This window comes from Lates calcarifer, linkage group LG11 (genome assembly GCF_001640805.2).
Source record: "Lates calcarifer isolate ASB-BC8 linkage group LG11, TLL_Latcal_v3, whole genome shotgun sequence".
NCBI classification, from domain to species: Eukaryota; Metazoa; Chordata; class Actinopteri; family Centropomidae; genus Lates; species Lates calcarifer.
This window is the reverse complement of record NC_066843.1, coordinates 15,493,521-15,521,149: the sequence shown is the minus strand read 5'-3', so window position 1 is coordinate 15,521,149 and position 27,629 is coordinate 15,493,521. Positions and strand designations below refer to the sequence as shown.

The 27,629-nt window shown below is 40.0% G+C and overlaps 1 protein-coding gene across 1 annotated transcript; it reads right to left on the bottom strand.

The window, feature by feature from the left end:
* Positions 1 to 7: 7 nt before the first annotated feature.
* Positions 8 to 26,348, bottom strand: arhgdig (Rho GDP dissociation inhibitor (GDI) gamma). Its single transcript, XM_018672896.2, has 6 exons — positions 25,824 to 26,348; positions 15,073 to 15,246; positions 13,718 to 13,801; positions 6,434 to 6,510; positions 3,499 to 3,562; positions 8 to 2,890 (listed from the first exon to the last, which is right to left on the bottom strand). The coding sequence occupies exons 1-6, from the start codon at positions 25,894 to 25,896 to the stop codon at positions 2,691 to 2,693; spliced, it is 672 nt and encodes a 223-aa protein (XP_018528412.1). The 5' UTR covers positions 25,897 to 26,348; the 3' UTR covers positions 8 to 2,690.
* Between the last annotated feature and the right edge of the window lie 1,281 nt (positions 26,349 to 27,629).

The following is a 27,629-nucleotide window of genomic DNA, read 5'->3' as shown; positions in this document are numbered from 1 at the left end:
ACCTTACTGGTTGTTTGAATTGCCTTTATTAAAAGATACAGGATACTAGATTTGACACCAATATTTGAAGATGCAGCACTTGATTGTTACAGGCTGGGGCATGAGACACAGACTGATTTTTCCAGCTATCTGTGTCTTTAAAAATATCCCTGTAAATACTGTATCTGCAGTATCTGGCCACCATTGACATCTGGATATCGCGTCAGTATCTTTTTTTTTAATCACATTAAATTTTACAATAAAGTTGTAAAAAAGGAAGAGAGAATCTTGTTAAACCATGCAACACCCAACAAGCCAACATTTACAGTTAGTCTTAGATCACAACAATTTCAAATGGTATTTCAATGTTCAATATGTTCAGCAACAATGACAATATCATATCCAAAGACTTAACACAATAATTATATTTTTTTATTTTTTTTAAGGGGAATTAATTCATCCCTTGATATACTTCTCTGACAGTACTCCATTGTCTCCCAGCTACCATCTTAAAATGTTTCATTAAATGTTCACATCTTGTGTCCTTGGTATATGAGAGAGGTTTAGAAAGGGCTAATTTTGTTTATTTTTAACTGACTGAATAGTATCAAATCCTAAAGGACATACATGCATCTCTTTCTACAATATACACAGTTCAGTTACAGCCTTTAATTGGTCTTCTCTTTCAAAAAGCTCCACAAAGACTTGAGAAAACTGGTGCTTTGAAAGCAAAAACAACTTTAAAAAAAGGTTGGTAAAGTCCAAGATCTTATGCATGTAGTATACATTAGGAGAAAAGGTAAATCTCAATCTTTTCATCCCAGAATATTAATGGTTTGAAAAGCCAAAATCTTGTTTTATTGAGAGATTTTTAAAACATTCTTTTACTTAATGTATCAAAACTGTAGTTGGTGTATTCTGATGTAGATAAATATATAAAACATACATAAATATGTATGTTTGATTAGTTTATTCCAATCAAAAGGCAGAATCAAAGGAGAAAAACACAAAATTCTTGCAAACAATTGTTAATATCATGATATGAAAGTAAGAGAAAACATGATTAATTTTTTTTTTTAAATCCTTCAAATGACAAGCTTAAATCTCATCCCTTAATCAATCAACAGACCAATCAATCAATACCCTATGGCACTGAAAAAAAAAGATAAGCTGTAACTAAAGAAATATATAAAGAAAATACACGAGCTCACCAACACATTAAGTTATATTTCTGACTCTCAAACACCTTTTTTGTCCTCATATATTCTAAACCAGGGGTTTTCAAAGTCTGACACAATGGGCTCCACCTCAGACAAAATCGAGTCAGCTGGATTTTGCCGCTCTGTGTGTGGGATAATCATGCTTTAAGTTTTGGAACTACAGCTCCCATAATGCCACATAAACTGATAAGAATGGTGTCATGGATTAAATGAGCTATCCTGTTACCTACAACTCTTTTTTGGCCTGTATTTGTTCTGAGTTTGGCAAATTGGCTCATTTAAAAATATGCCGAACTAGCCATCGGTAGTTCCTGTTTGTATTGTACCTGTGGACGTACAGACAGCTATCACTGGATTACTCTGATACTGAAGAAAAACGTGAGAATTCTCAGGCAAGTTCTTAAGAAGCATCTTTTTTCCTACAATTTGTATGTGGATTGTGCAATTCATATCAGAGATCATGATATCCGTTCAGAAGTATAAGTCACACTGAATCTAAAAATATGTGTGTCACGCATGTGTGTTCAGATTTCACTGAGTTATGACTCCAAGAAACAGTGCAATTTTACACATAAATTGCAGAAACTGGGCTTCCATGATCTGTGTGTCGAAGCCTCTGCTGCAGCTCAAACTGTTAACCGTGTTGATCGGTGAGATAAATCTTTGATCCAAACTACAATAAATAACTTCCCATTGTTTTCAGAACACCACCTCATACAGTATCTTTGCCTCCGGTCTCTTCCTCTATGACCCTGCTTCAACTCTCTGCTGTGTAAATTCCTGCTGAGCATCATAATGCACTCTGTATCACATATCATCTCCTCTTTCTGGGAAAGTCTGGTCTGGTGTACTGCACACAGTTCAATGTTGCATTTTATCATGACTTTACAATATTAATAATAATGTAGGGATCTTACAGGCTAGTGAAAACAGCTACAACAGCAGCTCTGGCGGCTTACTGAAGCGTGTATTTCACTTTAGCTGTAACGAGTCATTCAAGGACTTTGCCATGTTGTATTTCCCTTTGTGCCTCAACTGACTTCTTTTAATCGCCTGCTTTTGCAGACCATCCACTGCTGCTGTACAATGGTATGGATACATGACAGGATGAGAAGGAAAGGATGGGTGAAAGGAGACTGAAAGTAAAAGGAAAGGGGGACTCCATCATTTGGATAACTAAGGATGGATGGGATATAGATGTAGATATAATGCAGGGATAAAAGGCAGAGAGAGGGGGGACTCTCCTCTAAAAGTCCCAGTTGTTCACAGGTTTCAGGAGACCTGCATTAAACAGACAAGGAAGAAAAGGTAGAGGTGGAAAGTAAAGAGGAAGAGGAGGAGGAGGGAAAGTAGCGCCACCTGCTTTGGCCAGTGCAAAGGCTGCTCGCAGGGGACAACGTGGAGGGGAAGAGAGGAAGGAAGAGAGGGAGGTGAGGAATAGGACTGAAAGAAGGGAAGAGAGTGGCATCATCCCTCTCTTTCTCTCACCCTCTATTCATCCCAGTCCTTTTTGATGTCGAAGTTCCACTCCCAGGCCAAGTAGATGTTCTTGTCGTCATCAATGAAGTGGGACTTGACCTGATAGTGGCCGCGTGACATCATGCCTTTGGGTGCCTCATCAACTGGGCTTAGAAACTCGTGGTCCTCTGCCCTTGGGCCATAACTTCCCACCATGTAGGACACCTTGTCCACTGCAGGAAGACATCAAAATGGACATTTAATAACCCTGGGCCTGTTCATGCATCTGCATGTTGATATGATGATTGCAGCTGTCTCTGGTCCTTTGATGAAGTAATTCTCCACATAGCTCCAAATTCGCTGGGTAATCCAGCAATGGCCTTGGAACCAGCTTTATTCATTTAATTCAGCTTACTCATAAAGGCTCCTCCTAAACCACACTGTGAGTGGGAGTGAGTTACACTCTGTGAAGAAATATCATACTTCTCATTTAGCTCTTTAGAGCGTGCCTAAGTGTAATCCTGATAAATATGGACCCAGATTTGATAAGATAGGTTCAGGTTCATATTCAGTCTCTTGTTTGAAAAGTAATTTTCTTACTTGAAAAATAGGATGCAGAGGCTGACTGTACACTTGCATGCAGTATACATGGCACATTTATAGGTGTAAATGGAGAAACTGTAGGTTATATAACACTTGCTCTCTGCAGGTATAATAGTAAATACCAGCTACGTACAAAGATTGATGTTGCTTCAGTGTAAGTGTCAGTGTAAAGGTAGTCTTGTTTTTGAACTTTACAAGGTACATGACATTTGGTCTGCGATGGCTGTAGTGAACTTACCTCTTATTCCTTTTCTGTAGGTCACATGATGATACCTCAAGCCAGCAACGATTTCTCTGTTCACCTACAGACAGACAGACACACACACACACACACACACACACACACACACACACACACACACACAGTTTTATCACATCTTGGCGTAGATTTTTTATCTCAGTTACAAATTCACACATTACAGGAAAGTCAGAGTCTCTAATTCACCTACAATAAATGCATGTTCTCAGGAAGGTTCATGTGTTTGTTTGTGGGAGGAAACCCACACAGACACATTTAGAAGATGCAAACTCTACATTGAAAGAGGACTCGAGACAGTTAGCAGTATCAACCCTAATTATACATTCAATAACTTAATGTGGATACATTGTTCAGTTGCAGATAACAGTGCATTCATACATGTCCATACCACATATTGACTGCTGTGGTCACAAAACATAATTAACATCAGTTTATTAACTTGATATTCCTGGACTTTCTTAAATAAATAAGAACTGGCAACACAACAGATTTTGAAATGATAAATATTTTCATATCCGACTCCCAGCTCTACAAAAATAGTTAAATACAACTGATTTTCATATGCTCTGTATCTGTGGCTGGTGCTGACAGTACTTCTAGTGCAGCAATATTCCTCCTAAATTCCCCAGTAACTCTATTTAAGTTTCTCTTATTGAAGTTTTATAACAGTGTGTTCCCAACTGGGAGCTGGATTACACTATGATGAATAATATATTGCACAGTTATTTATCTGTGAATCACTTTTTGGCAAACAAATGGGATATATGTATATTCTTTTAAGCTTACACCATATAACATATGAAACATGTATAATTAAATTTGATGTTAATATAGGGGGAAACTTTGCAGTATTGTCATTATTTTACACACACAGCAGGTCTGTGGGACCTTAAACACTGAAGAAGTCAATCATATCTCTACAAAACATAGGGGTTGAGCTGACGGCAGTGTAGCCGTTTGTCCAGCAGGTGTCCTCACAGCAGAGCGGAGTCAGTCGCTCTCTGAGCCCGATTGGTCCATTCTCAGCACATCTCCCTTTCCCTTCAGGGCCAAGTCCCTGGAGGACTGCCTCCAGTCTACCCACACACACTAACACAAATACTCACAGCCGTACACTGTCTTCGCTTCAAGAAAAATCTATATGTTCTAAGGTGAACTGGCTGCCACTCATTCATTTTTTATTCATGCCAAATTACTATACATTTTCATGTAGTTTATGATCACACTCTCTTTTTTAAAGCAGCATTCTCTCAGATTTTTGTGTCCTATCCAGGAATATTTCCCACAGTCTGAATCACCCTCAAACCATTAGAGGAGGTTGTGGATGATCAGGTATTCACCCTGTTCCTGAGTGTTTTGCAGCAGCTCCACTGAATGTTAGAGATATGAACATCCAGTTACAACTATTACTGAATCAAATGCAGTTCCCAATGATAACTCTAACCCCTAGGCACCTTTAAACTATTAAAAAATCAGCCACTGGTGATGTAGCTTGCATTGCTGAGTCGATATTGTTTGTTGTTTGTTGGTGCATTTTTCTCATTGCAGAGACTAACTGGGCAAATGTAGAAATATTGAATAATTCTTAATGTTATCATTGTTGCATAAACATCCTTTCCAGCCTCTGGGCATACTCCTTATCTCATGTATATCTGCTGTGAATTTCCTTTCAGAAATATTTCATTGTCCCCTGTCTGTGTTTATTTATTTATTGTGGACATGAGGGTGCAGCCTGGGAAAAAAGCTGCAGTGTGTTTACATGACTGTTGAGTGGTTTATTTGTAACAGAGAAGGGAAGAGAAGAGGAGGAGAGGATGGAGGTGTGAGAAAGGAGAGAAAAAGAAGGAGACTGGAGAGATGAAGCAAGACAAAGACATAAAAAAGGAGCACTGCTGTGCTGAGGAGAGTGGTATTAGAAGGTAATGGAAAATCTTGAGTGGTTTGAGTTTTTGGTTTGAATCACAGCTGATCACTGATTTTTGTTATCGCATCAGAAAATAGAGTTGTACCATAATGGTGAACTGATTTGAGGCAGTTATCTATGACAATCAATCAGTTGATAACTTATTGATCACTTTGGTGAGTCTTTTGGACAAAAAGGCAGCACTCAGGGCAGTAAACAGGAGAGGTGGCAGTGGTACCAGGCTCTGCAAACAACAGTGCTATGTTTGACTCTTTTCTACTTTCTTATAGTGGGAACTAACAAAACAAGACAAGACAAGACAAGAGTCTACTGTCATGCTAGCAACCCTGTGAAGTTGTTCTTGAGCTAAATGCAAACATTGTTTAGCATGTTAACATGCTTATATTCGCTAATAAAAACTTACCACAAAATTCTGGCCTGATGATGGCTCTATATCGAAAGTCTGCAGATCACAGATTCAGGATGAGTTACTTCTACTCATCCTGAAGGGAACATGAAAAACTGTACCAAATTCCATGGTAATTCATCCAGTGGCTGTTGAGACATGTCACTGAAAACTACAAATGTGAAGCTCATGGTGGTGGTGCAGGAGAAGTTGGTGGACCAACCGACTGACATCAATACAGCCAAAAAAAATTGCTATCAATGAAATTTAAAAGTGATGACTGTCTAAATTTAGGGATGTTAAATGACAAGTTGCTTCTCCAGCATTAATTCTTACTGGCACTATAAAATGAAACAGCACTGAAAAGGCCCATTAAATATGATAATGGTCTAGTTTGATATTGTGGTTTAATTGTATAGTACATGGTGGCTTACTCAGCATGGCCTCTCTCCTCTTCTATCTCTTTATCACTTACAGTAAATACCTGATCATCTGTTTGTTCATTCACGTCCATACACTCATACAAAGTGACCCCTCCATGTTGTAATGCATAATGAATCTCTCCATTCTTAATACAGCTCTGTAACTGCATCTATCCATCTTACCTTAAAGTGTATCTTTAGTCTGTATTTCGCTCCTTCCTGTATGGAGAAGGTCTTCTCCTTCAGTGCGCTCAAGTCTCCTACACACACAAAAGAAGACAACAATAAAGCATCACTCACGGTCAACATGACACATATGACATCACCTGTTACAGTATGTCAGCAGACATGTGCTGTACATGAGGATGACAACATGCAAAATGACTCATTATTCAGTCACACTGCAGCTGTTTTACACATATGGAGGAACATGGCTTTCAGCAGCAGGGATGATAGTTCAAAAATATGGGGGGAAAAAAGGAATTGCAAGTAAGAGTATCAATGAAAAAAGAAAAGGCTTCTGGAGTAACTGCTAATAATCGTCCACAAACATTGAGTGTATTTGTGAAGGTGTGTTTCTAATTTTATTTATTTATTAAATAGATATAAATCAGAACAGATGAAAAAATGACAGAGAATGCCAGAAAGAGAGACAGGAAACAAAATGCACACAGAAAAAGGAATTTGTTGTACAGTTAAAAAAAAATCTGTGTACATATATATGTAGTACTGTGCACAACAATAGATGAAGTAAAAATAGAGAATAAGGCATGAGAGTCAGTTAGTTAGAAAATTCTTAGTTAAGGTTAATACAGTAGCAGCCGTAACAACAACAAAAATAAATAAATAAATAAATAACAAAAAAAATGCAGTACAGCATTTTTGCTTAGTATTGTACAATGTGATAAATGCAGCTCACAGCATAATAAAAGTGTTTAAATTTACACTTAAACCAGAGGATTTGGAGCATTTTCTTCTCGTGTTTTCAGCTAAATAGAGAAATGGATGTCATACTTGAAAGTGTGAAGCCTTCAGTACAACTCTGACACACATACAGGTATTTAGGGTCACTGGTAAAACCAGAGTGGCTTCCTTCTACAATAAAATTGCCTTTGCTGTGCTGTGGGGTTGAATGAGTTCATATTGAGGAGAAAAAAAAACATCCTGGGCCATTGTAAAAGCACACAGCAATCAGAAATGCATCCACTGCCTAATCACTTTATATCTCAATTTAAACCCAACCATCTGTCCTGAGTGCTTCCTAATGGACGGAGAGAAACAGAGGAAGGAAGAGATGAAGGAGAGATAGAGGAATGGAGTGAACAAAAACAGACAGCAGTGATGTGAGGAAGAAGAAGAGGAGAGAGGAAGAAGACTGACAGGAAAAGAAAGGAAGTGACCCAAAGATAAGATACACACACACACACACAATTTCTCACTCAGAAATGTACTGTTTGGTGTTAGACGTTTGATTCCCTCCGGTGTCAGGCATATTAAATATATATGCTCTCGTGGCACATTTAGGCACTTTACCTGAAAGCCTCCAATGTCATGTTTTCACTCTAATTGAAAATCAGTTTGTCCCCTGGTGATTTGGGAGCTTTATCCCACCACATGAAACCCATTAGATAAAATCAAAGATGTATGTCATCGAGCTAATAAAGCTGTTCCTCAGTCACTGACATTTAGAGATTTTTCACATGCTCCATCTCCGTCTCTGTCTTGTTTCATCCGATCCATCTCCCTCTACAAACTCTCCTGTCTCCTCCCTCTGATTCCTCTCCTCGTCTTCTTTCTCTCGTCTCAGGAGACGGAGAGGAGAGAAAAGATGCTGGCCTCCCCTGGGAGCGTCTGACTGAGAAAATAGGTCAGCGTGGAGAGCCGTCTACCTGTTCTCCTCAGACACGCACACTTACACATGCATGCACACACACACACACGCACACACACACACACACACACACACACACACACACACACATAGGTATATACTAAAGCAAGTATGCACGCAAAGATGCATATGCGAAGGCAAATCCTCACACTGGGTTTTCATCAGAAACTCATGCTTGGGAAACATTGTACTGGAGCCAGAAAAGCTCAAAGTATTAGAGAATAAATTAACTGAAAAATGCCTCTTATGCCATGTTAATGTATTTTGTAATCCATCTAATAATGCACGCCATAAAATGATGAATATTTGGTTTTCTTTGCTCCATTAAAACATCACATTTCTTGTGGTAGTTGCATCAGGTATGAACATGTGAGATAATGCCTCCTCCAGAGTCAAGTCAAGTCAGTGTTTATTTGGGTTGCACAATAACACATAAGGTGTCTCAGCAGACTTCACTTTGAAAGATAATAAATACAAGAAAATAGAAAAAATATGCATAATACTAATAATGGGCTTGGTTAGGGTTTATTTTCCATAGAAAACAACACCAAAATTATATTATAGATATATTTTTACATGTTTATAATATATTTTTATATATATTTATTTTACTACATTAATTTGACATCTATAGTTATGAGTGGCTTTCAGAATAAGATTATCATTCAAAATACATGATCAGTTTATAAAATATGGCACATTATTGGTGATCAATCAAACAGTGTAGTAGTCAGTCATAGCTCCACCTACATGCTAACATCACCATGCTAACATACTCCTGATGACAATGCTAACATGCTGATGTTTAGCAGGTGTTTATTGTCCTGGTTTACTATATTAGCATGCTAACATTTGTTAATCACAAAGTAGAGTACAACGTAGAGCTGAGGATGATGGGAAGTATGTTCATAGTTTTACAAAAACTGGACACATTGAAATTTGATGATCAAAGTGTTTAGATTTCATGTCAATGAAATGTCCAATAGTTGCTGCACACACATGAATGTGTCAGTATAATCTAATACATTTAATAAATGCTAAATGTGAAACGGACCATTCTGCATAATGAGGATTATAACTCTCTTTTTTTGAATATAGGCTTTTTACTTTTTACATTTGTTACATAAATGATCTAAATACTCATCAGTAGTCATATAAATATGGTAGTCAACAAAATCAGACACAACAGTCTGTTAAGTCTGATTTCTTGCCAAATGTGAAGCTGTTAAGAGCTGCCATTGCTGCAGTTTCTGTGGAGTGATTAGACCTAACCCCAAAGTAAAAATTAGTTCATAAGAATTTCACATGACAAATGAGCAGTAGGTTTATGGGAGACAACCCTCATTAGGTTCAGCCATGAGAGGGAGATTAGAAATTGGCCTGTAGTCAAAACATTCATCCTTCTTCTCCTCTGCTTGTTGCACATGGAGGATTTCATCCTGCGCGGCTCAAACAGCAGAGGTGACAGAGGGAATTCAGGCTAGCTTCCAGGTCTTTTGAATTAATTTTCATGTTTTCCAGTCACCTCCTTTGGCCACATAATTCTAGACACACAACACAGACTGAGCAAATCACATGGCGAGGTAAAGATCAGTGGCTGACCATTGAGAGGCTGCTTGGTGTGAGTGTGTGTGTGAGTGAGTAAATGTGTAGCAGCATGTAGCGTGCTCAGCAAAACAAGCCTGGGAACATGAAAGTTTAACAAAGCCAGTGCTTGCATTTAGGGCACCAGAGCACTGAAAAGTCGTAGTCAAGGATATTGCTTTGTGTAGTGTGGTCTGGCAGCAGGCCACATGGTACATAGTGCAGTGTGTCACACACCATATATCATAGTTTAAAGTGTTGTGTTAAACCTTATAACATAGAAATATTGTTGTGTAGCTGTGTTATCAACTAAGACATAGATTAAAAAAAATAAAATATGGTGCAAGAATAAGTAACGTTTGGATGGTGTGGTCATTTCAGAACTATAATTGGACAGAGTTGGTGTCTGGTGGTCCTGGACTCCTGTTATAAATGACTGGAGTGAAAATGCCTCATACAGAAATGGCTTACAGACATGTTTTGTGGTAAAATGTTACAATCCTCTTGAAATGTGATGTATAACAAACACTCTAGGTCACAGTTCTGTGCTTACAGTATATGTTTTTTTGCATGAGTGGCCACATTGGACAATGAATTTCTGTCTTTGGTAGTCTTATTGCTGTAGCCACTGAGATGCAGAGATACATTACAAGTTGTTTTTGTGCCGCCAGCTCAGCCTGCTGAAAAGCATTTTTCATATTTCAGTGCATAAACATTCAGACCATTGATCTAAACACAAGCAACAGCAAAAGCTGAAATGGCAGAGGAACAGTGTCAGTTCTTGTAGAGGATTAATCTAAGAGAAAAGTGATAGTCTAATGGCAGTGGACCTGAACTCTCAGTTAGAAGAAGAAGTTAGAAATTAAAGAGGTGCCGATAAGAAGGTCAGGGTGTAATGAATGACATCTGAAGCAGACATTACTGAGTGACTGAGTGAATCTCGTAACATTAAAGATATTTGGTGTTAATATTCCATTTGATCAATTCAGTGACTCAAACCCTTTCAAACTCTGAAAATAGATAATTTGTGATGAATCATCCCTACAGACAGAGCATTATCTTTGTAATCTCTGTTTCTCTGTCTGCGTGCTGAAGGCAAGGATGCATGAAGATCTCCTCCATTCATATTCCTGCTTTACATGCCACAGGGCATAGCGTGATTAATGAGCGAAGGTGCTCCTCTCCACACAATGTGCCAATTTCTTATTTAGAGTAACGTTTCAGTGGTTGTTTCCAGGAAAAAAAGTAAGGTGCACTGATGACAAACTGCAGCAGGGAGGCAGAATGTAGATTGGGTGCAGTCTTATTGTTGTGGTTTGACAATCATTTGTTTTAGTCATGATGAAAATGTACACAACAGAGTAATTGCCTAGCAGTCACCTGATCAGAGGTCAGGTTGTAAGCAAACGTCTTAGCTGTATGTAACAATGCTGATGTACAGATTAAGCAATAAAACAATTGCAAAATATAAGTTTTTGCTACTGTAGCTAGCAGTGGTGAAAGTTTTCATGTCTGATAATTAGACAATCCCACTTATAGTTTCTAGACCTCTCCTGAAGGCCTGAACGAAAAAAAAAAAAGATTAAAGACCTTTGTAATGACATTTAAGACTTTTTAATACCTTGTAAGGCCTTTCCGAGACCTGCAGATAGTCTGTTCAGCCTGCTAACATGTTCCCAGATCTCAGTAATTAACTGCACATATTACTATAATAGAATAGGAATGACGGGCCAATCTACAAAATGAGACCAAAGCTGTAAAAAATGGAATTATAATTCAACCTCAAACGCTCTGGGATAGATTCTTATTAGCTCATATCAACAAAACTGCATGATCAGTCATGGGAGGTCCTGAGTGTGTTCACTGCAACCTAATTAAGTAAATATATGTGTAAGTGCTTGCTGGTATTAAATACCTCAGCAGAAAATGAAAGTGATTTATATTTCAAACTGTAACCGGACTATGAAGCAAAAGCTCTCAGCAGTCGTACTGGTTACTATCTACTTGTCCTGAGACTCAGAGGCTTGCTCATAATAGATATGAACTGAGAAGTGGAGACTGACAACATCACAGAAGTGAGAGGTCTCACAGTGGGACAACCAGTCAAGCGTGCAGTTAGAGTTAGCATCTCCTTTCTCCTCTTCACTTACACTCCAAGACTGTGGAGCAATCACTTCTGCTATGGTGCAGCAAATCTTACCCTGTGTTTTCTTCTCTCTCTCTCCAACATAAGCACACACACACACACACACACACACACACACACACACACACACAAATGCACAGCAGTAAATGCTCATCATCAATTAGGGCACCATGCTGCACTGGTAACAGCCTATAGTGTATAATGAGGTCTCTAATGCATCCAGCCACCGACGGAAAGTCCATTTCACATCCAGTCTGGTGCCGGCTCGGCTATCTGACTGCAACATGATACACCAGCAGGACCGATTATTACACTGCTGCTTACTCTATAGATTTATGATGGGAGATGCTTTTCTTTCATACAGCATACAGCAATTTCTCTTTTTCTCTCCAGTTCTGCAGCATGAACACATTCACCCTCATTAAACCAAATGAATTCAATAATTATTTGAACTGTTTCCAGGGAAAACATGCTGAAGTTTTTCAGTGGATCCAAAATTGTTCTAGTAAATTAGAAAACAGTGCTAGACAATAATATTGCATATGCAGTATTTACAGAGTGAAATCAAGTCATTCTAAAACAGTGTCAGAGAGCATTTCCTGTATGAGGCTACTTGTCTGAAAAAGCAGACACAGTACTGTAGGAGGTCAGACAGTATGAAACATCACATGTAGAGATGACACTCCTAAAGCCTTTAATCTTCACAATCTAATTACCTGAGGCCCATTCACAGAGGCGATTTTCGAATAGTGCTTACATGTAGTCTCGTGGCAGCATCACGTTTCACAAAATGGTGATTGCAAATTCAAATATTTTTAAGAGCTTCACCTCACAGAGGACATTTTTCAACCTTTTTCACAGATGATCCTCAGGACCAGTAAATTGGAATTCATGTGTTGTGGAGTGCCTCTGTGTCAGTCTTTGTGTTGAAAAATTTGTAGCATCCAAGTCCAATGTCAGTGATCTTTTTTATAACTGACACCAAATCTGAAAACATTACATCTGTCTGGTCTGAAAGAACAGTGTGCTGTTCCCATTTCGTGCAGTTCAGCAGATCTTCCATTACACACTGAAACTTTAAGGGCTGAAAACACATTAAAGGCTGTGAGGTACTTTCCATCTCTCTGTGTTTGAATCAGAACAAATTGCATAGTAGAAAAGTCAGTATTGCCTAGCAACCAGGTGACCTTTCTTATTAGTCTTAGCAGCCTGTAACTGGGTCTTTTTGAGTGCGAGTGTGCATACAGTAGGTACAGTATGTGTAATTGTGTGTGTGAGATAGGCAGGAAAAAAAATCGGAGAAAAATCAAAGCAAACCCTGCACGCACGTACACACACACAAACAGGCAAACACACACAGTCACACAACTGTTGTTCTGTTTATAAGGCACGCCCTGGCACACAAGTCAACTACAGGTGACTCTACACACACACACACACACACACACAGATCGATCTTTTCCTCAACTTTGTCCCCTGTGGGGAATGACATAATCTCTTTGCAGTCACCTGATTACCATGCCCCGCAGGCGCATACACGTAACACACACACAAACTCACAGGTGCCTCATTCCCCTTCCCCGCCTGTCGCTTTCGCCTGCACCCGGGGGAAAATGTCAATAGTGCCCACTAAGCAAACATTTAGCTGTCTCCCCTCTCTGAAGCATGGACACACCCACTGCAGTCTATCTGCACATTAAGTGCAGCACGGTGGGGTGGGATGCCTTGCTCCAGAGCATATGGGTAGGGGAGGGGGTACAGCAGCACAATTCAAAATCCACAACTAGCCTGGGGTAAGGGTGAGGGAGAAGAATAACCACAAGAATAAGAGGGGATTGTTGGGTACCTGTCAGGTCCATGGTGAGTGGTCCAGGAGCCTCGTCACATAACAGGGTCAGCCTGGTCACACAGACATTAGGTCCAGAGGGGTCTGGAGAGGAGAAACAGATTCAGATACAGATTCTAAAAGGAATACTTAAAGGAATAGTTCAACATTTTGGAAAATTTGCTCATTTACTCTCTTGCCCAAAGTCAGATAAGAAGATCAACAGCCACTCTCACTCTCATGCAGCCAGACATGAGCTAAGCTATGATTAGCTAAGCTGAATAAAAAAGACTGGAAGTATGGGAAAACAGCTAGCTGGGCACACTATACAAAACATTATAAATCACTTATTGGCGACCCGTCTGGGGTGTACCCCATCTCTCAGCCAGAGTCAGCTCCACCCACCACCCTACTTATGACCCATGACCCACAAAGTTTATGCGGTATAGTTAATGGGTGGATGGATGGACTTCTGTCTTTGTAATGTATTAATGATTACAAGATGAGGCATAAGTTGAGATGAGACTACAATGTACAGCCATGCTAGTATTTGATGGTGCTAGACAAAAGGTCAGAGGATCATCGTCAAGTCACTCTGAAAGGGAATTAAACATCTGCACCAAATTACATATTAACTTGTCAAGTAGTTGTTGAGATATCTCGCTCAAAACCACAAATGTCAACCTCATGGTGCCACAACAGGAAAAGTCAGGGTATCACTAAAGTCAGAGGGATTCATCCTCTGGGAACCATGAATGTTCGTACTGAATGATACCTCAATCTGATCATTATCTGGTGAGATATCTCAGTTTGCCAAATTGCCATTCCTTGAGCCAAGCTATTGGAGTAGCAACAAAATACTGAAAGCCCATGATACTGAAGCTGAAATGACATGAAGGAAGTCATATCTTTTGCATTTATGTTTGGGTCATTCTAGAAGGAAGCAACGGTCCAAAATTAGTATCGTGGGCTGATTTAGCATAGACAGATTAAAAATTAATTTCCCTCTGTTTGATGATAAATGATCGCCTCTCTGGTTTTCACTGCTTTTCCAGCTGTATTCCATGTTACTAAGCTGTAGATGAGGTGGTGTTGAGTTACAGCAGTGGGGGAGTCAGAGCTATTCTACTGATATCAGCTGTCTGGCTGCTGGATTAGAGATGCTGAGGCAAGCAGGTTTGTTCCTGTGTGTATGTGTGTGTGTGTGTGGGTGGGTGGGTGTGCATGCGTTTGATCAGAAGTTGATGACTCCAAGGAACTACGGACCAAGTCGTTATATTGAGTGAATAGTATTATTAAAGCCGCAGTAACACTGGATACCAGTGTGAATCACCAGCTCTCCTGTCCCCTCAGATAATCAATAACCACACACACACCTGCTGTCACTGGTCCCGTCCCCAGCAGGGTCTGCTTGTACTTGACCAGACTCTCGTCATCTTTGTCCAGTTCCTGAATCTCCTGCAAAGACTTCTGAGCCGGAGGATTGTAGTTGAGGTTTCTCTCATCCTCTTCGTCCTCAATAGGCAAATCCTTCTTGTCAGCCATTAGACCTTCCAGAGAGAAGAGAGAAGACCATTAAAGATATACTCTGACATGTTGCTGTGTTTGCAGGTGGTTTTCTAGACCAGTGATTTTTGTAGGGGTATGTCACTCCATTACAGATAAATTCTATTCTCTGTGTCACTGACACCACCCGTCATATTTCAGATGTGTTCATTTTAATTGACTTTAAACTGGATGTACATATATTGTGTACATTGTTTGAACTGTTTCACACAATTTAACTGTCAGTGTTGAGGCTGGTTTGGTAAACTCTGCATTTATACTAATAACACAGGATACTTCAAACATTTATCCAACACTTGAGGTAGCCAGCTGTGTTTCAACCATGTATCCTTTAGGCTAATTTTAGCTATTTTTGTCTTAGCAAACCAGCTCAATGGTTTATTCATTTACTTAAAACTATTTCAATAATTTAGCCATTGATTTTAGCTAACAATTATTTCTAGCTAGCTAACTATTTCAACCATTTATCCATTATTCAGCTTTCTCAGTTGCTTATAGCATTGCTTTTAGTTAACACTGAAGAAACACCTCCTTGTAAAATACAATACAGTTCAACAGCACCACAAACATACATCTTCCATCTTTCACCACTCAAAACTAAAGTAACTAAGTTTGAACTAAACTGAGCATAATAACCTTCATAAGGCAGGATTGACTGCAGCACTGTTGTATTAGACTGCATTCATTTAACTAGAAACTAGTTAAATAAAAAAAGAGTATTTTTCAAAATCAAAACATAATTTCTATTTTTTCAAATTAATTTATCTACTCCCCAGACTTTCCACATACCCTCAGGCAATATAGAAGTACCCCCAGTTGGGAATCATTGAACTATTTGACTGTAAACCGCAGTAAGAAACTATGGGCGGTTGGATAAATCGATTGGTTGGTTGGGAGTATAAGCTGAAAGGAAGCTGTTCAGATACACATGCCTTTGAAGTTTTTTTCCTTGACAGATGAAACTGCCTTTACTTATCAAATAACTAAAAATAAAATAATAAAAACTGACTTCTGTCTGACAGTAAGGCAAACAGCATTTAAAGCATGAAAAGGCAAACAGCATTTTCAGCAGAGCTCATCAGCAGTAAATATTTCTGTTATATTTCAGTGACTGAAAACTCAGCCAGCACGGTCGAGATTGCTTATGCTGCCAGGGATAAGATGTATAACTCTATGTAGGCCAGCTCCAGCCATCTGGGGTTTGATTTCATCAGGGATTTTGATTCAATATTGAGTTTTATAGACATTTGATAATGTGTTCTGCAAGCTGAAATTTCATTTTGGCATCTCCACCTCATCCGCACCTCCAGAGAGTGTAGTTAGGATGACTGGAAGGATTTGAGCTGTCAAAACTGTGACCAACAGCAGTCACAAGACCACAAAATAACACTTTTTGAAAAACTGTCAGCATGTTAACAGAGCGGTAACCATTTTGAACTTGTATTGCAATAAAGTTGAAAGAAAAAGTACAACACAAGCCGCACCAATGGCAGGAATTGAACCTTTTATGCTTTTCACACTGAAAAAGGTGTTAAATGTGGAATGACAATCAGCTTGAAAAGACTTTCAAATTTGCTTTACATACCAGGTAATCCATCACAGTGGTTAACACGTCAACATTTATTTTTGTCAAAGTTGCAGTGATGTTGTGGGTGATGCACTGACTTCATGGCCACATTACAAATAGCAATAATGTAACTTTGACCACAATAAAAGCAGACATGATGCTTACTTTGATACAGATCATTCTCTTAAATAAAACATTGCATCGTTACAATCACAAATCCACAGTGCATACCTCAAGACTGCAGGAGACACACACACATACACACACACACTTTGTTGTAGAGTCTATTTACTGTGCAGTAACAGCCTTGTGTAATGCTTCTGGTTCTGTTTTTACTGTTCATAATGAGACGGCTCAGTGTACATCAGCTCAGAGCTGTGTGTAGAGGTAATTGGATGACACAGAGAATACACAAACACACGCACACACTCAAATTTAGTCATAAACATATGCACCAACTGCATAGAAATGCACACAGTAACAGTGTGTTAGATTCTGTAAACATGAGTGGAAATCAAATGCGTTAATGAGGGACATGGTGACCCAACGCAAGTCTTAACACACATGTACCCATGCACTCCTTCTGTGTTTGTAGCAGCACCCCACCCAGTCAGGGCCAAACACGGCTGCCTTTGCCCATCGCCATGGCAACCCGTTCAACTCCCCTTACAGTGACATCACCTTTGCTGTGGATCTGTTTTATATGGCTGAATATACACAGTGGAGCATTTATTTTTCACTTGCAGCAAGAGAGATCTATGGTATACCAGTTTTAATACACTGAGCACACACACCTACACACACACACACACACACACACGTACATTTCCATAAATCTATATTTAACGGGAAGTTTTACTTACTGGTTATAATGCTTTGGTTGTAGATTATTTTCAAATCAATATTTAGGAAAGAAAGTGCTTTTTTTTAAATCTATATTAGTCTGTACTTAACTAGATGGATAATATGTAATTCTGTAATTATATGGCCTCCTGCACAGTTTTTCTGGTGGGCACTGACAGGTTAGTTTCCCCACCTCACACTGTCTTCATAGACTATCTGGCTGATTGATTACAACTATCACTCCCACGTGTTTCCTGTCCTCATTATTCCCTTTACTGGAATAAATGCTGAGAGAGCTGTTTTTATTCAACTAGACAACATCTTAGATGTAACTTGAATTTTGTTCAGATTTCGAGCACTGAGACTGCAATACTACAGCAGTGATACAATAAAGTACTAGAGAGTAACGCAGACAGGGTATGCTGTTGCCACTGGTAGTCATGAATCTAAGAGGATCACCATTTCGTGTGGAGGCCCCCATGGTTCAATTTCTGGGCCTCTATTACTCAACCGTTATAGGATCCAGATATATAAAGAAGTCCGCAATATTAGTGTCTTCATACACTCAGATTTGTGCTTCATCAGTCACATCAAGGCAACAAATAAATCAGCAATTTACCATCTCACAAGAATCAGAGGTTTCATGTCCACACAAGATTTACACTAAACTGATTCATGCATTTCTTCAGTTTATGTAAAGCACTGTGATTTGCCTTAACGTCTGAAAGCTGCTGCTTTGCCTTTCTATGTAGAACTACAGTGTTTAGCAGAACAAATGTCTGCCTCACATTGTTCCGGCTGTCACCGAGAAAGAGACCTTTTAAAAAGTTTTATAGTACAATAAATATTCCATATTTTTCTTGGAGTCTGATATTAACGACTAGCCAAACTTATTTGCATCTGTATATTATATATTACTAACAACAGCTGTGTAGCTGTAAAATCTCAGGGGGTGGTGTTTGTACTGGTTCCAGCTCATTAACAGAATTTAAAATATGAACAATTATGTGAAGAAAGTTAAAGATCATATACTCCATGTGGTTCTTTGAAAGTTCATATGTCTATCAATCTTCAAAACCGTTTCCAGCCAAAGTAGCTGAAGCCATAGAGAACTGCTGCTGATTTCTCCCACACACACATTAAACTCTGTAGTATGTCTAATATGAATGGTACATGACTTCATAAATGATTCACCCCACTGTATTTACATATCAAACTCTGTCGTCCACCCCCACACGAGTGTGCCCGTGCACACGTGTACACACACTGCGTTGTAAACCTGTTTCTGAGCTGCTATTAAAACTGGTTTCCTCTTTGATCTCCAGACTGCGGACCTGTCACAGTAACTGCATCAATTAACATTTATTTTAAAAGGCAGGGTTTGGTCCACAGAGACATGGTATCTTGTACAACTGAGTATTTTAATATGGATTTCTTTTAAAGCTGTAGAGGCAAGCCCAGCAAAAATATCTCCTTTGTTTTCACCTGGTTAAATTAGTTTGAACACCAGTTCCAATGACTGTGTAACAACCGATCTGATCTGAAGACTCATTATGTTTCTATTGCTGAAACATAAAAGTGCAGTAGACATCTAATTGTAATATTTCTTACTGTGGAAGATTCTCAGCTCTTTTTACTGCTGACTGAAACATGAAAAAGTAGTTGAATTAAGTCTAAACATGCAGAGCTAAGACCCTCCATATTGTGTGAATCTGCCATTAGAAACAAGCTAACACTAGCAGAAAGCCGGCAGGGTGAGTGTGCATGTGTGTGTCTGTTCTTGTGCATGTGTGGACATGTGTATGTGGTCTTCCAACTGCGTCAGCCCCCCATCTGTGATGTGATATTAACTGGTAGATTTTCTTTTGATGCCCATAAAACTGCCTCATTACCCCAGTAGTTTCTCAAACCATCTCCTGCATCATTACACTCATGCCTGCTGTAAAATACGCAGTACAAGTGTAAACCAGCATCCTGTGCTGTTTGCAGAAAAGCTTAAAATCAAGGATGGCGAGACATTCAATTCATGTATTTACTATTTTTTGTCAAGTTTTTACACCAAAGAAAAGTGTAGAGGGCATGTGTCAGAAGAGAGATGCTGCTGGGAAACAAACACAAAAGATCCGAACAGAACCAAAGCCAAGACTTGCCACTTGTCACCTCTAAAAAAAGACTTGCTGTGCCACTGAGTGAATATTCATTACTTATGTGAATTTGTAGGCCCCTCAGGGTGCCATGTAAGTGCTAAAAGCTAATCGTCAAATAACCTGGGAATCATTTATTTTCATTGTTTTTACTTCATTAAATGCATAATGATTTATCTTATTGTGTCTGTATAAAAACCATCATTTTCCACAGTGACTGCATCAGACTTTTTCTTGGCAACATAGTTCAAACTTAGCAGATATTAGCAGATGATAGGTAAAAGTGAAAGACAGAAAAAAAAACGCGTACAGCTTTTACCCTAAGACAGAGGATCTACGGCCTGCATGGATGTACGTACAATCACAAAACTCGTTCTCAATGTTCATCTGCTGATATTTGCAGCTAAACCAACATGTTAAATGAAAATCAACACAACAGTCTGTTTGGCAGGGAAGAGGTGGCTTCAGGGGAAGAAGGATAAGAAAGATGCGAAGAGGACTGCTCACATGAGACCTCCTCAAACACACACACACACACACACATGCTGTGTGGCTCTTTGTTGACGCCTGCCTTTCATAAGTGTCTGTAACCAGAATGAGACATGTTGCTTGAAAAAAAATTAAAAATCCCACAAAAAAAATCTTATGTTGATTGAGAGCTCTTTTTTGATGTGTGGGAAGCCCTTTCTTCTTTTGTGCTTTCTTAGTTAGTTAGATAAGAAGACTTCCATCTGTACAGTAAATATGAAACTACAGCCAGTTAGCATAGCTTAGCATTTAGGGAGAAAAATGGGAGAAACAGCCTTTTTACAGCCTAGAAGTTGTGTGTCTGACTAGTTTCTGGTAATTCTCTGCAGTCTCTGGACACTGCTCAGAGCCAAGAAATAGTCCCTCAAACTGATGGTTTCACATTAATAAACAAGATATAACTTGTTGCTGGTTGGCAGATTTCTGTTTCTTCAGATTCTTCTGACATTACCAGGCTAGCTGTTTCCCTCTGTTTCCAGTCTTTATGCTGAGCTAAGCTAAGCAGTTGCTGGCTGCAGCCTTACATTCAACAGATATTAGTGATATCAGTCTTCATCATATCCTCTGCCAAAAAGACAATAAGTGAATTTCGCAAAATGTTAAACTACTCCTTTATGAGATTGTTCAAGTGTGTGCAATTTTTGTGTTCATCTTTTTTTAAAAAAATGATGTATCATATAGGGGCATTATCTCACAAACTTAAAAAGAAATGTTTAATTTCATTGGGACTTTTAGTAATCAAAGTGGAACTGCTTTCCCTTTGCCTCAGCAATCATCCTCTGTTTTCTTAATCACTTCCTGTCTGCCTCCTCTTTGCTTAACCCAGATAACTGCTCACTGTGTCAGGAAAACACTTCTTTCTCACTATGTGTGTTTGTGAGTGTGTGTGTGTGTGTGTGTGTGTGTGTGTGTTTTTTTTATCATCCTCTGAGGCCCGCTGTCACTGCTCTGTTCTAATACTATAACGAGACCTCTGGGACACTAAAACACACACACACACACACAACACATATACAAAAAGACATATACAGTGGGAGATAAAAAGGCATCTTTCAGGCCTCTGCAAAGCCAATAACAGTGTTTACAATGAAGGCAAAGGCAGTAAAGGAGGAATGATCAACATAACAGCATTACAGTGGGCCATGTGAGCACGGTATGCCTCCACCTCCAAGGGTGCTGTCAGAGCGTGGCCTTTTCTGCCACAACACCACCAGAATCGATCTGTCACCTACGAGATTTCTGTACAGCGCTGCAGACATCCTGTCAACACTGGATACACACTCATAACACTTCATCATGCTAACCAGCAAGTCATTGAAACCTCATTTCCCACATTTCCTTGTTAATGAAAGGCTGAGATGACAAACAAATGATACCAGCTGCTGAGACCAGTGATATTGCCACGCTCATGACTGACACTGCAGCTTCTGTTTATATTTAGCACAGTGAATTCTGCAGACCTGATACACGCAACATTCAATATGCTTTTCTGTAATGCTGCAGTTGTCAGTAGTGATTAGGGTGTGATGCAGCTGCTCATCTAAGATTTAAATGTGTTTTTGCTGTTGTAAAACTGAGTTATGCATATGGTGCTAAACCAAGCTGACTCAGTTCACAATGTGAGATTATACAATGCACTGATTGTTTTGTACTGGAGTTGGATGAAATCTCATGTGACACTTCACCTCACCATCATCAACCAGGCATTCTCTCTCAACTCTAGGATATATTTTTACCCTCATAAAAGCACATATAAGACCAAATAACTGGCTGATATAGTGGCATATGGCACAGTAAGAGGACAATACTGGTATGAACAATATTTAAACGTGAACATGTGACCTGTATTCCCTTAAATTTGACTGTTTAAGAATTGTAATCGAGCATATTATTTCTGGTGGAGAAGCCATGTAATAGTCTCACCTTTTTATATCTCTATATTACCTAAAATATATCTGTGGAATTTATCGACTGCAGTTTCTTGCTACTTATAAGCCCACACTGATGCTGATATATGCACTACAGTATCAGGCTCGACAACAAACTGTAAATCCAGTTCACATGCAATTTTGCTATTATGCCACTACTCCAACAGAAATGACAAAAACTGTAAAAAAAAAAAAAAAAAAAAAAAAAAGTAACTCAATACCAAGAGCTCCAAATTGAGCACCAGTAAATGACTGTAATAAAGCTGTCATCTGGCTTGTGTGTCTTTTAAAGTGGACTATGTAGATTTTTGAAAGAAGAAATAAAACAATCTTAATCCAACATTTGAAAAGATGGATTCATATGCTGTAAAACACAGCTTTATTCAATTCACTGCCCTCAGGGGTTTTGCTGCTGCAGCCTTACTGGTCTGGTATGACCAGCAGTTTAGGGTGGCCTCTTGACGCCACCCCCTCCACCTCTGTAGGTGGTGAATGTGACATTGTCCTGTAGTTCAGGGGCACAGTGTTCCAGGCTACATCATAAATTTTTCACTGCCTTTTGGGGACTAAAAGTATTACTGCATTTTCTCTGAAAAAATGTATGCTAACTTCTAGAGCAGAGCCGCTTTAATTACAAACAATTGTTGTGCATGTAAATATGTGTATCACTGTGTATTAGTGTTTTTCAGTTTGCAAAAATCTGCCGCAGTTTAGTTATATGAACAGAACTGAAAATTAATGCACACCCACCCCTTTAAACAACATCTTCACTTATTAATGTTTCTCTCTCTCTCTCTCTCACACACACAGAGTAATACGTCCTCGGCTGCTCTGTCAGCCTGGTTGAGACAGCAGATTGTCTAATTGACTGACTTGATTGGTCTCGTATGCGTCTGCTCACCCGGACAACCTCATTTATCACCACTGGGACAGGAAAAAAGGAGGGAGGGATGATCTGAGAAGCAGATACAGTACAGTGTCTTAAACACTCTCATCTGACAAACTGATGTATGGGGGTTACGTTATTTAATCTGACAGTGGGAGAAAGGGAGGTAAAAAGTGAGGGAGGATAAGACGGAGGCAGGTAGGGAAGCAGAGAGGGAGTGGCTGTCAATTCAGCCTAAAAAAAAATGAAAGGATGAAGGAGAGAGAGGAAAGAAAGAGGGGGATGACTGTGCGAGTTAGAAAATACAGAGAAATGAGGATACAGAGAGAAAGGAAAGAAAAGAGCAAGATTTCAATTAGCCTGTTTCAACGCTCGCCGCTTACTGCCTGCGCTGGTGTTTGCTGATTGACAGCTCATGAAGAGTGTTCTGCCACATGGGCCTCACCCACTCACCCACTCTCTCTTTACCACACACACACACACACACACACACTTTAAAATATCCTGGGCTGCTCTCTCTTTCTTTCCCGGTAACAGCTGCTGACAGTCGGTCTCAACCACCAACATTCCCCTTTGTTTCCTGTCTTTTGTTTACCCCCTCCACCTCCTCTTTTCTCCCCCCCTTTTCCTCCTGCCTCCTCTCTTTCTCATCTCCCACCTACTCTCTTCTTCCTCCACTAACCATCTCCATTTATCTTCTTCTCATCTCACTCCTCCTCCATCTCCTTATACCTTCCAGTTCACCTCCTCTCACTGCTCTTCTTCTCCTCCCCAGCCTCCCACTTTCTCCAAACCTCTTTACCTCTGCCCCCCCCCCACAATTTGTCATTTTGCTCGCTACTCTTGCCATTTATCTTCCACTCAGTCACCTCCCACGTTCCTATCAAAATCTCCTCCTCCTCCTCGTTTTTCAAAATTCAATCCCAGCCAAGTGTTTTTGACAAGATTTGATGTGTCACATCCACACACAAAAAAAAACCTGCTCAGAAACTGCACAGTTCCATTAAATTTCCCACGAACAGTTTTATGTGCATTAAGCAGTTTTTTGACAGCAAAGAAATAATGCAAATATAGTGATGGAAGTGGTTTTTGCAGTGACATATTTGGTAAGATCAGCTAATGAATGAATGCTTCAGAGTGGCTCTGAGTTTCTGAAATGACTTGGAAACATTTCTCCAGTGAGTAAAACATCAATCACGGTTGTATGGGCTTTAATGGTGCTGAAAAACAACTCATAAATTCCACACTTATGATTCAAGATGAATGTTCATTGGCTACAAGGTGGAAACAGAGCAGTTCAATTCAATTTTCAATTCAATTTTATTTATATAACGCCATATCACAACAAAAGTCATCTCAAGGTACTTTTCATATAGAGCAGGTCTAGACCATACTCTTTAAAATAGGTATTTACAGAGAGAGACCCAACGAATCCTCTTGTTCCTCCAGTTTAAGAAGCGAAGAACAGTTGAACTTTAGGGAGCCGGGGCCGAAGAACTAAAGTAGTAAATTTGCAATAGAAACAGACTGAAAGCAGCGACACAAAGATCTACGTTTCGTGACTCCTTGGATCCAGCAGAGTGATCAATTCAAACTGCTGTTTGAAATTCACAGTTAATGGAACAGATTATTCATGGCTCTCTTAGATCTTAAATCACATTTCACTTCCACTTTCAGGACCTTCGCTTGAAGAGGAGCTCTCATTTTCTTCTGTTTCTTCTCTTGTAATTGTCAGTGTGGTTTTCACACACTCTCTCTTTCTGTCGCTGTGTCTCTTTTGTCAAATGACTTCACTTATCTTCTCTTTTTGCATCTCTCCCTCCCTCTTTTCCTTTTTTTTTTTAACTTCTTTATCTCATAAAACACACAATCTTGTACACACACCTGTGTGAGGGGAAACCCCAGGACTGTTCCACCATCTGTAACTGTTCAGCAATACTGCAGTGTTGTGAACAAACACACACACACACACACACACACAAACACACACACACAGAAAGCTGACTAGCCTTGCTTATAATTCTGCTGCAAATACAGAAGCACTGTTAGAAGTAACTGGTGACATCATTTCACTCCTGCATACGCTGTGTCATCACACACACACACACACACACACACACACACCTGCTCCCTACAAACACACAACCTTTTGCCTGGTGTGTGTGAGAGAGAGAGAGAGAGAGTGTGTGTGTGTGGGTGTGTGTGTATATGTATATGTGAACAGAAACATAATTACAAAAGCTAGAAACAAACCTGCATATGCGCGCGCGCACACACACACACACACACACACATACACACACACACAGGAGATAGTGTAGCATGTGATCAATAGCTATTGATCTGCCACCTTTGGCTTGTCTTGGCAGCGCTTCATGTTAGACATAAAAATGTCCACACCCGCCAGGATAAAGACATATGGCACACACACATACACAGATTCAAGCAGATACACAAATGAACATCTTTTAAGCACACACACATGCCCATGATTTAAATGTTATATCAATATCATGACTGCTTTAAAACAAACACAATAAAAGAGATATATCATGCACAGTATAAAAACTTGGATCACTTAAGTTATACTAATTCACCAGAGCAGGCAAATGCACACACACACACACACACACACACACACACACACACTCCTCCTTCGCCTCACCTCCGTAGCACATAGTTAGCCACAGCAGCTCCAGCACCTGACCCCCAAACTCACACGCATCCACTCCCAGCATGGTGCCTCTCTGAAGGGCTGCACTCTGTGCGACGGCTGGCAGAAGAAGAAGAACCAGAGAAAGCAGGGAACCTCCACAGGTAGCAACAAAGTAGCAGAGCAGGGACGAATTAAATAGGAGAGCATCCAACCAAAGTCTTGGATTGGAAAGAAAGGGGGTCAGGCGAGCATCTCCACCCCGCAGGGAATAGCAAAAATGTAGTTGGAAGGGGTTGAAAGGGGGAGGAGGAGAAGGACTGGTGTGAGAGAGACAGAGGCAGAGAGGCAGGGAGGGTATCCTTGGGTGTGGGTGTGGATGGAGATGGGGATGTGTGTGAGCTAGAGGGAGAGGGAGAGGGAGAGAGAGAGAGAGAGAGAGATAGAGAGAGAGAGAGAGAGGATGGTGGGAGGGAAGGAGGAAGAAGCAGCAGACACCAGAGGCAGCCGGCTTTCTGCACTTGTTCTTCTCTTTTGTTAAGTAGAGCTCAGTGATAAAAAGAGGAAATGTAAAAGGCTAAAATGCTAACTGTCAGCTGTTTTTTTTTTTATTTTTAATGCAGTGGGAATGCTGGAAGCTAACGGTGGCAGGCAGACGCTAGTTTAGCCGGCAGAGCTGCAGCAGCGTGTGTGTGTGTGTCTGTGTCTGTGTGTGTGTGTGTGTGTATGTGTGGTACTCAGACGCTGGCTATCGATTCGCAGACGAGCAGTGAACCCCTCCCCTCCTCCTCCCCCCTTGCATCCCTCCTCCTCCTCCTCGTGTCATCAGCCCAGAGACTGCAATGAGCTCATCCTTTACCCCCTCCCTCCCTCTGTCTTTCTTCCCCTCCCTCATTCACTCTTCCTTGCCTCCCCTCCTCTCTCTCTTGCTCCACACCTCATTCCTTCTCACGCACCCCTTTACCCCCACCAACTCTTTCATGCTTTTATTTCCCTCTTCATTTTTCATCACTTTCATGAATTCTCGTGTGGTGTCCACTCTCTCCCTCCACCTATTCATCACTGTGTCACGCCATCTCTCCCTGTGTCTCTATTTATCTTACCACCCCACCCCCCAACACCTCCTCATCTTCATCTTCTTCTTTTATCTCCTTCTGTCTTTGAGTGACCACACCCTGTCAGCAGTATGCTTCAATCATGTCTCTCACTCTCATCCTTTTTCCTCTGTCTTTTTTTCCCCACCATTTTGCCCCCCCCCCCTCCCCCCACACACACTCACACTCTTTTCTTTTTCTCTCTTCTGTTTTTCTCCTCTCCTCTGATACCCCTGGTGCAATGTGAGAGGCTGTAGTACTGTAGAATACAAAAGGGGGCTGCTTCTCCCACTTGACAATCAGATGCACTCCCTTTCACACATCTGCACACGCACACACACGCACACACACGCACCTCATTTATCTGTCATTCAGAGGTTGTCCAGCTGTCATGTAGCATGTTAGGAGAGAAAACTTCTCTCTTTCTTTGTCTCTCACTCTCTCAGCACTCCAACAATCAAACACTCCATCTTATATTATTCTGTACCCACATACAGTAAATACTTTTTTTTATTGCTAAAACAGGCAGAAATCTGAATATAGTTTGGTGGGAGTTGATTCAAATATTTAGTCAAAACTGGGATTTGAACAAATTTCTTCTACTGAATCCGCTGAAATCACCTGCACAGTATTCCAATTAAAGTATATCTACCATAACCTGACCCATATTTGTTTTGTCACATTATAATTCACGTTTAAACTGAAAGACCCAGATGGACACAGT